The 16066-nt window shown below is 51.0% G+C and overlaps 1 protein-coding gene across 3 annotated transcripts in view; it reads right to left on the reverse strand.

Annotated features, from left to right (window-relative positions):
• Window positions 1-16066, reverse strand: part of SH3PXD2A (SH3 and PX domains 2A) — a 255862-nt gene that overhangs the window by 126977 nt on the left and 112819 nt on the right. For all 3 annotated transcript variants that reach the window (XM_005566353.5, XM_005566352.5, XM_015456641.4), the window contains exons 4-5: window positions 11487-11563; window positions 1016-1107 (exon numbers count right to left, since the gene is read on the reverse strand). In XM_005566353.5, coding sequence (XP_005566410.3) covers window positions 1016-1107; window positions 11487-11563 — 169 coding nt within the window. The remainder of the gene's footprint in view (window positions 1-1015; window positions 1108-11486; window positions 11564-16066) is intronic.

Below are 16066 nucleotides of genomic sequence, written 5' to 3' on the forward strand. Positions count from 1 at the left end.
TAAGCTTCCAGGGGATAGCCATGGAATGAGGTGATTCATCATCATCCCTTTAAGTCCTCTCCCCAACTCTCTCTCTTAGCCAACACCCCTCCTTGCCTTCTGCCCACCAGCTCCTAGGTGGGAACTGGACTTTTCTCTCCAACGAGAACCTATGCTGGGGACTGTAGGTGAGCAGAACACTCTGAGCAAGAGAGCATGGCCGTCTGGATGGAGTTGGGTCCTGAGTGTGAGAAACCAGCATGGTTGTGTGGGCCATCTTGACCACCAGCCCAGAGCATCCCAGTTGCAGAGAGAAAAAAGACCTGCATGGTTCCCCGCTTCTCTCCAAACATGGAAACATTAGCCAGCACTGGGCCACTAAGAACTACAGACTTAGGTTCAGGTCTTGGCCTGTCTCCTGTCAAACCATCTGCATGACTTTGGGGGAAAAGCACCTGACCTCACCAAGCCATGGTTTTCTCCTCTGTAAATAGGACTATTGAATATGATAATGCCTATCATAAAATGCTATACATAAAAGACACTGGGTAAATTCATTATGATTTTTTATGATGATTATAAAATCTGTTGGAGCAGCCCAGGACTGCTGTTATTCGGCAGGTGAGTTTTCAGCCTGGGCAGTGCACGCTGGGAGCTCTGCAGCCATAACAGCAAAGAGCAAGGACTGTGCTAGCCCTGAGCAGTCTCAATGGCATGTCCATTATATTTTGGGTTATCTCATCTGCTCCTTGTAATAACCCTGTAAGTCAGAAAGAGTTTGTAGGAAAATCTGCTCCACAAATGCAGAGACACTCTCGCTTTGCAGCCCTGGGGTAAAGGAAAATGAAGAGTGGGCTCTGACACTAGGAGCCTGGGGAATAATGTCCCCCATTCATTTGGACCACTGTTCTTTAGCTCGGCTGGCCCTGCTAGCTCTCCTTCTGCTTGTGTTCCCACAGCCCCAGCCTCCCCAGGCTGACCACCGCTTTAGCCCACGCCTCCCTAGCACATGGGAGAGGCCTGAGTTATTACTTACTCTTTTGGAGGGTTGACATCCTCGGGTCGAGCCTCAAAGAACCGGAAGACTTCGTCACACTGTGAAATGTGTGGGGGCAGCCGGACAAGTGCCTGTGGAAAGACAGGAGGAAAGGGCATTAGGTGTGATGAACTTGGGAACAGGGAAACCAAGACAGTGTCACCTTGCACCAACAGTGACAGAGAGGATCAAGAACTGTGCCATGGAAGACATGGTCAACCAGCCACCCATCTGTCCACCCAGAAAACTAATCAACAAATCAACCAATCAAATAATGAATGAAACAACCAAACTTCCTTCCTTCCTTCCTTCCTTCCTTCCTTCCTTCCTTCCTTCCTTCCTTCCTTCCTTCCTTCCTTCCTCCCTCCCTCCCTCCCTCCCTTCCTTCTATCCATTTCTCTCAACTAACTAGCCAGCTAACTAACTGACCAACTAACCAACCAGCCAATTAATCAACAAACCAACAAGACAACAACAAAAAAACTCTAACCAGCTATCCAATCAACCTACCCATCAACCATCCAGTCAACCAACCAACCAACCATCCAACCAGCCAGTCAACCAGCTCAAAAAAAAAAAAAAAAAAGACCACTGAACCCTGGAACCCTGGGTCTTAGGGTCCTCAAGAGCTAGTCATTCTGCTGGAACCCTGAGGGAATTCCCTTCTGCACACAGAGTAAGTCCAAGATCCCTAACCCAACAGTCCAAGGTCATATCCTCCCAGCCTTGTCTCCCACTAGCCATGCTCCAGCTACACCAGGCATTCACACTCCCTAAACACTGACCACAAAATTAATTATTTCATGACAAAGTTGATAATTGCTGCCAAGGACAACACAGCACTATGACGGAGTTTGATAGAACCCAAGAAGATGTGGAAGATGGGGAGCCAGTGTTTCACAAAGGACTCTTTAAAGCTAAGTTCTGAAGCATGGGTAACAATTAACTGGTCAAGGTGGAGGTAGAGCGATCAAGCATGTTGGTTCCAGGAGATGAATGAAGGCCAGTGTGGCCTGAGGGCCCAGAGCAAGGGAGAAGGGCCACAGGAGGTAGGCTGGGGCATGACTAGCAGGGCCTTGTTTCAGGCCAAGCTGAGGATACCTGGAGAAACAATGTAAACTGAAGAGTGTGGAAAGGTTTCTTAGAAGAGTGGGCATGAGCATGGCTAGTGGAGTTTGCAGGGTTTGGACAAGCAGAGAGGAGCAGTGGGCATTCTATGGGAAACAGTAGTCATGGCAAGTGTGTGGGCCAGCTGGGAGCTTGTCATCCAGGCATAAGGAGAGTCTGCAGCTGGAAGGTGATGTACTAGGTCAGGAGGTAGTCAGAGTTAGGCCGGGCGCGGTGGCTCATGCCGGTAATCCCAGCACTTTGGGAGGCCGAGGTGGGCAGATCACTTGAGGTCAGGAGTTGGAGACCAGCCATGTCCAACATGGAGAAACCCTGTCTCTACTAAAAATACAAAAAATTAGCCAGGTGTGGTGGAGGGTACCTGTAATGCCAGCTACTCGGGAGGCTGAGGCAGGGTAATCGCTTGAACCCAGGAGGCAGAGGTTGCAGTGAGCTGAGATCACGCCACTGCACCCCAGCCTGGGCGACAGAGCAAGACTCTGTCTCAAAAAAATAAATAAATACAATACAATCAAATAAAAAGAAGGTAGTCAGAGTTCATGCTGCACACCAGCATGCAGCACCCTGACCTGGCCAGGTCTGACATGGAGGGGTTGGGGGTGTAGGGTGAGGCCAGGTATAGCCCCGCTTTCTGGGCCCCTCAATTTAGTATGGGGAGAAATGCTGGGGCAAGGAAGGATCCCTTGGTCCAAACAGACAGGAGAGAACACTGCCAAAGCAGGGCTGAGGGACGGGGGACAGTGAGACAAGGGCTAGAGCCAGGAGAAGACAGAAAAACCCAGGACTGGAGGAGTCAACAAACACAGGGCTTGTGAGACACTCCTGATGAGAAGTCCCCCGGTGTGTAAGACACGACCCTGTCCCATGCCCCTGCCTCCCGAAACCTCACACACCACGACCAGCTTCAGATGCAATGTCTGGATCTAGCAGCTCCTGGGCCAAGTACAGTGAGTCTGTGAGTGTTGTTCCAGGAAATCCTCATGAGGGCACAATTCCCATCCCCATACTACAGGTGAGGAGACGGAGGTGCAGGGAGACCACGTGGCCTGCCCACAGGCACCCCTGGAGGGTGGGGAAGACTCACTGGAAGGTAAGCTCCCGGCAGGCAGGGATTTTAATCTGTTCGGTTGACTTCTGTGTCCCCAGATCCTAGTAGGGTACCTGACAGAGCAGGCACTTGATTAATACTTGTTTAAAGAAATGAATGAATGAAAAGTGGATAAGGTAGTGAAGGTTTCCATGTCTATAAGCCCAATATCCAGTAGCCATGGGACATGATAGTGGGGCAAAAAACCCACATATAATCTTAGGTTGCACCCATAGAATGATAATATTGAGGAAGAGGAAAGTAATGGTTTAGCTGTCCTCTGAGCTGGTTAGATAACAACGCAAGTGTGCCATCTAGCACCAGGCATCCTATCAAGATGGGCCCTTCTCGATGCCAAACCCACACCCAGGCAAGATGAGACAAGACCAGACCATAGCAGATAGGAGAGCACGATGTAACTCCCAGTCATTCCTTTCAGGGTTCATGGCTCTCCAAGGGTCTCTAACATAACACATCTCCATCAACAGGCAAGAAACAGAAAAGGAAAATTAACATTAAATGAGCAGCTACGTGTCAGGCCCTGCCCTTGGCCCCTTGACTCCTCCAGTCATCCACCAAACAGTGAGGGCTTTGCAATGTGTGCTGCATATGGGGCTGTGCCTGGTTTTACAGGGATGAGAGAGAGCAAATCTAATGACATGTCACCCCATTTTGTCCTGGAGGTAGACATGGATACTGAGGCTGCTGGGGGTGAAGCCATAAGTGAGGAGAGGGGCAGAATCCAAGCCCAAGCTGTGAAGGTCAGATGGGTGGAGCATGCCCCCAGAGTGTTCAAGTCCTCATTTAACGCACACTGTCTATGCTGTGTTCTCCTTGGGAAGGTAGAAGGAAAAGGAACTGAAAAACTGAGGAAGGAGAGAGACAGACAGGGAGTGAGAGGGAGGGAGAGAAATTCAGGGAGGACAGGGGGCCTCAGGAGGGAGCACCAGTAGGGTCGGGATGGGCAGAAGGCAGGAGGAAACTATTACCAGGAATCCCAGCTGTGTGCAGAGTCATTGCCGGGTGACCACCCTGAAAGGGAGAGGGAGGGACACAGGGTGGGAGAGGGAGGGTTGCAGCGGCCCAGAGCGCTAGTGCCCTCCCAGCTCAGCGTGCTGCCATCCACCCTAAGCGCGGACCCTGGCCGGCCACGGCTCACCCAGCCCTGGCAGGGAACAGAGGGGCTCTTCATGACGACAGAGACCACATTCCGGAGGCAGAGGACGCGTGGGCCACGAGGGCCTCAGACAAAGAGGCCTTTTGGTGGAACAACCATGGCATCTTTATTTAACAGGGAGCCTTGAGGGGAGCCGCGTGGAGGGCTCGTCCTGATTTCAGGCTGACAAGAGGCTCTCAGCCCAGAGCAGCTTCCATCAGAGCTGCTGCCAAAGCTCAGCTCTGGCCAAAATCATTTGGCAGGAGAGGGTGGTGCTGAGCAGTGAGTCCCCGCAGCCTGGGCTGATGATGGCCAGGGCCAGGGCACCCCCAAGCCCAGATGTTCTGAGAATAGCAGGGTAGGGGCCAGATAACAGGCATATCAGGGTTAGCAACCCCAGCTTAGGTCTAAAATTCTGCCATGAGACATTCATATGTATGCCATGTGGTGGTAAAGTCAGGGCCTCAGAGCCTCAGGACCTCAGGGCTGCAGGCAGATGCGCGTTTGGGTCCTGGCTCTGCCGTTTATGGGCTGTGTGAGGCTGGATGCATTACCTGCCCTCTCTGAGCTCTGGGATGCGATGTGGCACCTACCTAGCTGTTAGGAAGTTAAGTGAGATGAATACGAGAAGCCTAGCACAGTGGCTGGTGAAGAGTACACTCAGTAACTGTGTACTTAGTAAACTGTGTACACAGGGGTCAGTGAGCTGGCTGAGAGCAGATCTACAGAAATGGCACGCAGAAAAGGGCTGGGGTAGTGGGTACCTGGGTCAGGGGGGACTAGTAATGAGGTGCTGAAGAGCCATTCAGGTTTTGTCATCAGTTAACCCTGCCAGCTTCCCCTCTTCCAGTCCTAAACTGTCCTGCAGTCTCCAGCTCCTACCCGTCAAGACCATTTTCTGGGGGCCATGACATGAGCTACCACTCAGCACCGAGTGTCATCATGGCCAATGGTGCAGGTGTAGACAAGGGAGGGGGTGGCTGCATTGTGTGTCTCTGAGACCTCCACTCAGATTCGGCGGGCACAAGTCTGGTCTTTGTACATACAAGTGGCACAGGAGGGGGCCCAGGCAGACTGTGCTCAGACCCTCTGCTTCGAAACGGTCATCCTCCACAAAGCCCACCACTCTGGGTAATGCCTGCGTCAGGACAAAAAGCAAAGCTCTGCATTTGGCAAAACACCACGGGAGTCCACTCTTTACACAGGCTCGATTGCTCCTCTCTTTTCAGCAGCATCACTTTATTTTCTTGTTTTTTTTTTTGTTTTGTTTTGTTTTTTTTGTTTTTTTTTAAATGCTTCTTCCTGCACACTGATTTTTTTTTTTTTTTTAAAGCATCAGTTTCTAATCCCTGGAAATCTTATGGGTAAAAGCCCAGCCGCTCTGGGTGGAGTTGGACGTGTGGCACAAGGGGGCTGGCATCCTGCCCCTTTGGCGTCCCACCCGTGTCCTTCCAGCCCCACCTCTGGGGCTGCCTCTAACCTGCCTGGACTGTTCTTCCTAGGTCACCATCTAGAAAGCTGGGGTTTCACTGAACTTCTGAAATCAGAGTATTCAAAACACATGGGTTTTCTTTGTGACGGATCTGAGCAGTGACTCCCCTTGAAATGTAAATGGTGTCTAATTCTTGGTAGTAGTTTAAGCCATTTCACAAGGGATCTTAGTACATCAGGGCCTGGGGGATATGTCACTCTCTGAGGAAGTTCTATTTACTTGTGATCTTTCCATCTTGTCATCAGGCATTGGCTGGACACCCCCTTAGGGCTGGGCTTCCTGTTTATTAGTGAAGACACAGAGATGACAAATGTGGCCCTCAAGGAGCTCGCAGTCTGGGAGAAGACGGACACACAGAAGTCACCCTCCCGCAGAGGAGAAATGCGCAGAGTGGGGGTGGGCGCAGTCCTCTGGGGGCAGAATGGCAGGAGTGATCAGCTTTTCCTGGGGAGTCATGAGGCTTATGGAAGAGCTCACTGTGGAAGCTGAATGTGCACCCAGGCAGGGGACCAGCGCAGGCTCAGGGGCGCAGGCCTGGCTAGTCGAGGATGGCCTCGTGTCTGCTGAACTAGACTGCGGGGTATGGAAGAAAGAGGTAGGATCTGAGGCCCCAGCAGCACTTGGAACCAGCCCACAGAGGGCCTGGCTGAGGTGTTCACATATTCTCAGGGGCAGCAGGACTCCTCTGAAGGAGGCCCGTTTTTATTTTGAAATAGGGTCTCACTATGTTGCCTAGGCTGGAGTGCAGTGGTGCAGTCATGGCTCACTGCAGCCTCTGCCTCCCAGGCTCAAGTGACCCTCCTACCTCAGCCTCCCCAATAGCTGGGACTATAGGCATGCACTACCATGCCCAGCTACTTTTAGTATTTTTTGTAGAGATGGGGTTTCACCATGTTGCCCAGGCTGGTCTCGAACCCCTGGGCTCAAGCCATATGCCCACCTTGGCCGGCCACGGTGGCTCACACCTGTAATCCCAGCACTTTGGGAGGCCGAGGCAGGTGGATCATGAGGTCAGGAGATCGAGACCATCCTGGCTAACGTGGTGAAACCCCGTCTCTACTAAAAATACAAAAAAATTAGCTGGGTGTGGTGGCAGGTGCCTGTAGTCCCAGCTACTCGGGAGGCTGAGGCAGGAGAATGGTGTGAATCCCGGGAGGCAGCACTTGCAGTGAGCTGAGATTGTGCCACTGCACTCCAGTCTGGGCGACAGAGCAAGACTCCGTCTCAAAAAAATATATATATATATGCCCACCTTGACCTCCCAAAGTGCTGGGATTACAGACATGAGCCACTGTGCCCAGCCTTCTGAAGGTCTTTAAGGAGAAAAGGGACATGATCTGCTTTATCTCAGCCTAGAAACTCCTCCTTCTCCTGGGTCTGTCAGGGAGATGGTGAGATTCTACTACCTGGGTTTCCCCAGAGCACCAGGCCACTCAGGAGGCCCCTCATGAACAGATCGGCCTTGGCCTCTGCCTAAGTCTCCCCATTGGCAAGGCCTCTCCTGGGCCAGGTCTGCTTTCAGAACAAGGACCACAAGAACAACGTTACTCTCCCCAAGGGGAGAGCCAATGATTGGCTGTGGCAGAAAATCCCAGGTGGAAGGGAGAATACCTGGGACTAGGAACCACTGCCATGCAATAGCCTCAGTTTTCAAGTCTGGGAAGTGGGAATAAAAATGAATGAGTCTGTGAGGTGCAGGGGGGAGGGTCAGGGGATCCTTACCCTTTAGTGCTGACCTCTTGTTGGGCTCAGACTTCCTGCCCCTAAGTCTGACCGCACCCAGTCCCTCTTCCCTCCTACAAAGAAAGCCGTTGATCCCTGAAATCAAATGTGTCATAGACAGACAAGTAATAGAAACAAGCTCAGCTATTTGAGCAGCAAAAAAATTCTAGTCGTACCAACCAGGAAGTGGAGACTTGTATAAATGCCATTAACATGTCAAAGGGTGAGTTGATCATTCTCGAACACTCTCCCACACTCCTCTCTGAACCCCTCCCTAGAATATTTATTTTATCCCCTGGACAAATACTGCAAACATGTATTTCACCCCTAGGAATGGGGTAACTAGAGCCACTTAAAAAATTGTGAGTCCAAGCCTCTATGGTGGAGCTTACTTTTGTTAGTCTGATGAAAGTCTTCAACTTGTTGAGGTCCCAGACCATTAAATATTAACTGCATTACCATGTTGTCCTTTAAATTAATTTATGAAGTTAAAGAAATGCCTTTGGAACCCCTCTTCACAGACACCTGACCCTCAAGTGCCACATAAAACGATCACTCAGTCGGCATGTGGTAAATTTTCCGTGATTCCCATCCAATCTGCTGCTTATATGTTAAAAATTAACACTGAGATTGGGCTGTGAAACCGCCATTAGGTGGTGGGACTGGCTGGCCAGCAAGGGCAGGGAGCCCGAAGTCTGGGGAGGTCCACTGCATGGTCAGACTTTCCATGTCTGAGTCCTTGCAGGGAGCTGGCTGCTCGGTGTGCAGAGCCAGCTGCACAATTTTGGGTGCATGTGAATTCCTATCAAACCCCAGATTCTGAGCCCACATTGTCTAGCAGGTCCAAGGAAGATGGCCAGTCAAGCAGGTGGGCTATGCAGGGCACTATAAGTAGAGACTCCAGAGGTTCCAGGCAGTATGTAGACAAGGGCAGGTAGAGACAGGGGAAGGGCTGGCCGTGGAGCGGACTGCACACGGCACTGGCTGTGAAGCTGGCTGGGGTCGGCAGTGATGCTGAGTGCCCTGTCTGGAGGCAAGCTGTGAAATGCAAAGCTGGGTGGCAGTGGCCATGGACTTGTCCCTAAAGACCATTCCAAGGTCAGTGGGTTTCTCAGACAATCAGACCACAGATCCCAGCTTCCTAGTTCCGCAGAATTAAAGGTCACTCTGTACTGCCCCACCCCCGCCATTCTCAGAGTAAATCACTGCCTGTGAGATAGATGGCTGTCTGCTTGGTGGGCCCATGGCCCCGTTCCTTGTCTGGCTCTGGGCAGTTTCCATCTGTGCTAATGAGGTTAGGAGGCCCCTCCTCTTGCAGACCCCACTTCAATGGCTCCCCCAGCTACCCACGGCACACTGGAGCTCCAGAGCCCCTCTGTATCAGAAGTCCTGTTCAAAGCCTGATCCCAGGAGATAAGATGCTATCACTTCCTCCTCCGGATGATCCAGCAGACAATATTTCCAAGGAGCCCAGCTGCAGATGCCTTGGGCTGGCTAATCGGAGCTATAAATCCCAACAGGAAAAGCCTTCCTCCCGTCCAATGCCCCCTCCTCCATTAGCTTTGCCCATTTATTTAACTTCTTGAGAAAGGAATAAAGAGAAATAAAAGCTCAGGCTACAGCCATCAATTTAACCAGAAACAGTGAATGCCTGTTAAAGAGAAAAATGAATATTGGTCTGAAGCAGAGAAGTTTCTAGCTTAAGGGAATCCAGCATTGGGGCATCCTTTTAAAACAAGGCAGAACATGTGATCCAAGTATAACGTGCACAGTCACGAAATTCAAACTTCAGTTTAATGGAGACTACATTGTCTTTTCTTCCTATAGGCTTGGGAATACCAGTTAATAAATTTAGCATGTTGGTTCTTATTTAAACATATTTATTTATCTATTTATTTATTTAGGGACAGGATCGTTTCCTGTTACCCAGGTTGGAGTGCAGTGGCATGATCATAGCTCACCGTAGCCTTGACCTCCTGGCTCAAGCAGTCCTCTCACCTAAACTACAGGTGTGTGCTACCATGCCTGGCTAATTTTAAACTTTTTTTTGGAGAGGTGAGGTCTCGCTATGCTGCCCAGGCTGGTCTTGAACTCCTGGCCTTCCTGCAACAGCTCTGTATGAGGACACTGTGATATACATTCTTCCTACTCAGTCCCCATGTGAGATAGTGTTTTTATATTCATTTTACAGCTGAGGAAACTAGGGCTCAAAGAGGCAAAGCAGCTTGCCCAAGGTCACATAGCTAGTAAGTGGGCACCGGGATTCGACTCCAGCTCTTCTCCTTCTGACACTCTAATACCAGCACTTGTGAAATTTTATACATTTGCCACATTATAACACATTATACCACATCTTCTCAAGATTTTTGAGTCAGGAACCACAGTGGGTTTCATTTAACTACGAAATTCTAGCTCTACTAAAGCCAATGGTGCCCAGTAGAAACATTAAATTATTTCATGTTTGCTTTTTTATTTGCTTGTTTTTATTTTTTATTTGCTTTTTAACTTTTTATTTGCTTTTAATAAAGCCTTTTCACCAGCCTGGGCAACAGAACGAGACCCTCTCTCAAAAACGTGTTAAAAATATGGCTGGGCGCAGTGGCTCACGCCTACAATCCCACACTTTGGGAGGCCAAGGTGGGCAGATCACTTGAGGCCAGGAGTTTGAGATCAGCCTGGCCAACACGGCAAAACCACATCTCTAATAAAAATACAAAAATTAGCCAGGCCTGGTGGCACGCTCCTATAATCCCAGTTACTCCGAAGGCTGAGGCATGAGAATTGCTTGAACCCAGGAGGTAGAGGTTACAGTGAGCCAAGATGACACCACTGCACTCCAGCCTGGGCCGCAGAGCAAGACTTTGTCCCATCAAAATAAATACATAAATACATAAATAAATAAATAAATAAATAAAATTTTAAAAATAATAAAACGTTTTCATTTGCTAGTTCATTTAATACAAATTGTTTGCCCTTTGTAAAAATAATAACAAAAGCATCTGCTGAATGCTTCCTCTGAGCCAGACGCTGTGCTGTTGCCCCTACAATGTGCCAGCTCATTCCATCCTCCTGACCACCATGTGGAGGCACCCTGTGTGTTCTTCTCCCTATTGGACGGATGTGAAAACAGAGGCTCAGGGAAGTTCAGCAACTTGCCCAAGTTCATGAAATTAGTCAGGGCTTCCAACCCGGGAAGTCTGGCCCTCCAGAGGCCATGTGCCAAGGAAACTGAGGGCTGCTCATCCCCTGGTAGCCACTCATGCTCACTGCAGGAGCGCTGGGCTCTAATCAAAGACAGACAGGTGGGCTCTGGCTCATGACACTGCTGTCCTTCTCCTGCCTGCTCTTTGGCACTGGCTGTGTTAATGTGCATGTGCGTGTGTGTTTGTGTGAACACCTGCATCTGTAAAGATGTGTATATGAACATTTGTAGTTACCAAGATTTAGGTGAATAAACAAATGTGTACTGCTGATGCTATTGAACTGATCCCAACAACATCCCAACAGGAATTCAAAGAAATAGTTCTTCTATGTCCAGCAAAATCTTACATAGAGAAGCAAGCAGCCCTTTGGAAGGAGGCTCTTTGACTTAGCTCCCGAGCTCAGTTCACTTCCCAGAGGAAGTGACTTCAAACAGTGTTTTGGAAACATGGATATGTCCTGACAGGCACAGAAGCTTAGCTGTGAACCCGAGGTCCTTGGGTCCCAGAGGGTGGCCCAGCTACGGGGTGATCCCATACCCACCCCTCTGGCCAGGAAACACCAGGCCTCAGGAGGGTTCTGTACAGCAACCTTTCTTCACAGATGGACACTCAGGCAGATGGGCCCCTGCCCCCGCCCTGAAGCCCTCCCCGAGCCCCTCCCCCAGCCCCAGACACACTCTTACCCGGCAGTATTCATCGATAGGCTTCAGTCTCTTCACAGCTACATCCCGGATGTGGCTTCTGCGGAAGAGGATCTTGCCTGGAAGAGAGATACTCATGAGTGGGGGATTCTGGCTAAAACTGCCACAGCGACCTTCTTATTTCCCTCTCCCTTGGCTTCTCAGCATCTCAGTCCAACACTACCTGCCACCATCTCAGTCCATGGTCAAGGAAACAAGAGAGAAACAGTCACCTTTCCTGGAGGGTAAGAGGCGCCCTAGGCTGAGAGCCCAGGACCTCTCTGGCAGGTGAGGAGCCCTGGAGGCTGCCATCTTGGGATTCAATGAGCGACTTGGCCAGGCCACCTCGCCTGGATCTAATGGCAGGATCAATGAATGCCCGGAGTGGGTGCGGCTCTCAAGTGACCTTGCAAATCAACACAAAGTAGAGCCCAGCCCACATGCTACGCTTTGTTTTCAGGCCCATCCCTCCTTGAGAAATCGGCATTCGTTCCTGCCAGCTGGGCAGGAATTCCTATTCTTAGTTTAGGTGGGTGGCTCCTTCCAGGGCGGGCACAAGGCAATACCAAGGGAAGCATGGCTGTCCCAGCCTGACTGTTCCCTGGCCTCTCTGCGCACAAAGCCTCCAGTCATACGGGCTGCTGCCAGCTGGGCTGGGACACCCCTCTACAGGTATGGGCAAGGCTTACAGGAAATGCCAGCCCCTCAGACCTTCCCAACTGGCTCTCCCAAACTGGCCACATTCAATCATAACAAATGCATCAAGACATAGTTCTTTTCTAGTCTGAGAAATTTAGAATCTGAACTCCTTGGTCTGATGTTCAAGGTCTTACACAACTGACTTCTGTGCCAGGTGGCTGTCAATGTCTAGGGCCAAAGCCCCCTTTTCAGAAGGTGTTCCTTGATTGGCTGAGCGGGGAATAATGTCCCTCTTTCCAGAACATCCAAAACACGTTATCCATTCCTAGGCTACCTGCCACATTCTGCTGTGAGTTATAGCACTTGTGACTCATTTTGGGGCCCATGAGCTTGGCACATGATGAAGTGCTCACCTGTAGCTGTAACAGGCATCTGTTGCCTCAGTCTACCTAATTTTCCCCTGGAGAAGGCATCTTCCACTCCCAGTCCTTGTGGTGTCAGTAAGTCTAGCCACACCCCCTAGCAACAAAGGTAGCCACAGGATGCAGCCTAGTCAGCCACAGTCACAGTGATTGGCTCAGCGGTGGGGAGGGACCTGATCCGGGCCAATGAGAGTCAGCCCTGAGACTGCTTTTTCCCACGGTTGCTAAGCTGGCAGGACGAAAGGCTGGCACCTCTAGTGGCCTGAGAAGCAAAGGAATGAGAGAAAGGAAGGGTGCCTGGCACAAGACAGGTGCTTGGTAAAAGCTTCTTGAGTGACTGAAAAGCCAAGTGGAGGGAGGGAGCGACAGAGCCCTTTGACATTATTTCAGCAGCTGGATATGGGTAGCTGTTCCTAAACTAGGGTTGACCTGGTCCTTTTCAGCTACATAAAACAATACCATTTTCTTTTTCATTTAAATGAGTTGAAGATGGGTTTTCATAACTTGAATTAAAGGAGACCCAATTAAGATCATTTCCATTGCATGTGAGCAGACGGGCAGACTGCTCACGAATCCACGCCAGCTGCTTCTGTCAAGGTCTGAGTCTCGGAAAAGCCATCACCTTGATTTAGATTATTCCCCTAGACGCAGCCCCAGAAATAAGGATTTGACTTGTTTTGGAGGCGATCCCAAGAAATATCGTTAGGGGAGTGGGACAGTAAGGGCAGGGAGGGGAAGGAAGTGTTATCAGGCCAGTTAGTCGTGGTGGGCAACTAGAGCTCAATTCTGCTGGGGGTGCTCCAGGAGATGACAGAGAAAGTACCTGACACGTGGAGGCTAGAGATCTACCCACCAACTCCCTGTTTGTCACTGAGGACTGCCTCTGAGGGCGTTAACTCTAGCACGTCTGGCTGAGTGTGTGCCCATGGCTAGACAAAGCCCTGAGGTGGAGAGCCCCCGTGGCTCCGGTGAGCAGCCTTTGGTAGGCAGAAGTGAACAGACAGGGGACCCAGGGGCCATGAAAACCACAGCTGCAGCCATCCCCGACTTCCCTGCCACCACAAGCATTGGTCGCCAGCCCTGCCGAAGTCAGACAGTGGAACGTGTGACCACGTCCTATCGCATGTGACCTGCTTCCTGTGGGTGTCTCTCATCTCTCCACAATGGCTCTGCAGCTCACCCCTCCTGTCTGCCCCTACACTCCATGTAGCACTAGGCTTTGCATTCAGCAGATGCTCAAGAAGTGCTTGCTGGGTCATTCTTGTTCCTCTCCTGGACTCTTGCTCAAGCTCTCCGTCGTCGTCTTCTCTCTGAAGCCAGAGAGCCGGGCCATCTCCCTGTCAGATGGACGACACTGTGCAGACAGACGACATCATCAAGATGAAGCGGCTCTGCTTTGCGTTCCTCTCGAAAGGAGATAAAACGTGATTTATCCAGACACTGGCGACGCCGCTGTTCCTTGGGGGAAGATGTCACAGATTCGGTATTCCCTTGCCTCTTTGCCTCCTACCCTTTTTTGGTTGCCTGTCGCTTGATTGCTCGCATGCCACAGGCTACATGTGTGAGGCCAGGGGGAGGCTGTGTAAAAATAAAAACATGAGGAGACTTAAGCTCAGGACTGCCAAGAAGATGGGTGGTCCTGGGGCTGGAATTCTGGGCCTTTCTAATGAAGGCAGTTGTCTGTCAGAAGCTGAGTGATACTCAGACCCAATGACACCTGGGGTCCAGCCATATGAGCAGGGCCCTGAAGGACCGTCTGAGATACAGAGGAACCCGGGGGACCACAGGAGGGTGGGGGCAGGGCCCACAAACCTGCATGGATCAGGGCCTCAGCCTCCAAAAATGGCACTCCTGCCCTTTCTCATCCTGTTGAGGGACAAAAAAGAAAAGAGGGAGATGGGAAGGTAAATGGGGTTCCCCTCCCAGCCCCCAATCTCAAGGTTAGCCAAAGCTCTGGCTGAGGCTTAGATCATTCCTGTCCTAGTTGCAGAAAGAACTCTAGAACTCTTTTTTTTTTTTTTTTTTTTTTGAGACGGAGTTTCGCTGTTGTTGTCCAGGCTGGAGTGCAATGGTGCAATCTTGGCTCACTGCAACCTCCGCCTCCTGGGTTCAAGCAATTCTCCTACCTCAGACTCCCGAGTAGTTGGGATTACAGGCATGTGCCACCACACCCGGCTGATTTTGTATTTTTAGTAGAGATGGATTTCTCCATGTTGGTCAGGCTGGTCACGAACTCCTGACCTCAGGTGATCCGTCCGCCTTGGCCTCCCAAAGTGCTGGGAAGAACTCATTTTAAAAACTAGTTAAGGAGCACTGAGGCCTCCACAGGTGTAGGAGATCCAGAGAAGGGAGGGATAGGTTGGGGTGGGGAGGTAGGTGAGAGGATGCTGCCTGACCCCTCCCCATGCTGGCCCCAAGCACAGGACCCCGCCCTGCCCCTCCAGCCTGCAATCTGAGTGAGGCCGTTAGGCCACTGCACCTGGAGCTGCCCAGTCCTCCCCACCAGGCTCCTGGATCTGCTGCTCACTTGCAAGGTCAGAGGAGAATTTCTGCACAAGCCAATTCCCAGTTGAGTTTTTGGAAGCCCAGTGGGGCTTCCCTCTTTTTCCCCGCTGAAATCCTTTAGAAGCAACGTTTTCTTTTCCCAGGGCTTTGGCACAGTTGGCCAGTGGGGGAGAGAGGGAGGGAGGGCCTGGAAGGGATTCTCCGGTCTTGACTTCTCTGTTAGGAATCCAAACCACACTCTGAAAGCCAAAAGGGGGAGAGAAAAAGGAGGGGGAGGAAAATCCCCATTAAGGAAGCCGAGACCACAGGGCATTAAAGGCCTCTTGTAAACGTAGTGCAGCCCGTTGACGGCGGGGCTCAGCTTCTGCCAGAGCCTTCGAAGCCATCCAGATGCTGCCCTAGGAATCTTATGAGCATCGCAAGGAAGATTGCACGGGGCCTGAAACAGACCTAACTCATCAGGATTAACTCAGTCTTGAAAGCGGAGAAGAAGCTGTGCAGCTACTTCCAAGCAGTAACTGAAGGTTCTTCTTCCTGCCACTCTGGGCTGGGCTGGGGTGAGACCAGCGGAGGAGTGGGGGCCTCCGGTAGGAGTCCTGGGTTCAAGTCCCACCCGGGCCACAGGCTGGCTTTGTGACCCTGAAACAGGCCCTTTCACTGGGACTGCTGTGTGCTCATGGGGGCCTGGGCTCTATGGCCGCTCCCTCTGGAAGCCCTAAGACTGATTTATAGTGGGGATGTTAGCGGGCAGAGGAGGAGGGAGGAAAGGGTTAATGGTACCTAAGAGCTCAGCGCACACCAGGTGCACACTAAGAGCTTTTCACTGAATTCCCTCCCTTCATCCTGACAACAACCTTGAAGCAAGTACTTTAACCAGGCCCATTTTGTCCTAGAGGAGATGGCAGCTCAGAAAGGTTGAAGGACCTGTCCAAAGTCACACAGCTATCTAGTGGCTGAGCTGGGATTTCAACCTGGGGTTTTAAAGCTTAGAGAGTTGGGGGGAGCCGTGATCTTTGC

The sequence above is a fragment of the Macaca fascicularis genome, chromosome 9 (genome assembly GCF_037993035.2).
Source record: "Macaca fascicularis isolate 582-1 chromosome 9, T2T-MFA8v1.1".
Taxonomy (NCBI): Eukaryota; Metazoa; Chordata; class Mammalia; order Primates; family Cercopithecidae; genus Macaca; species Macaca fascicularis.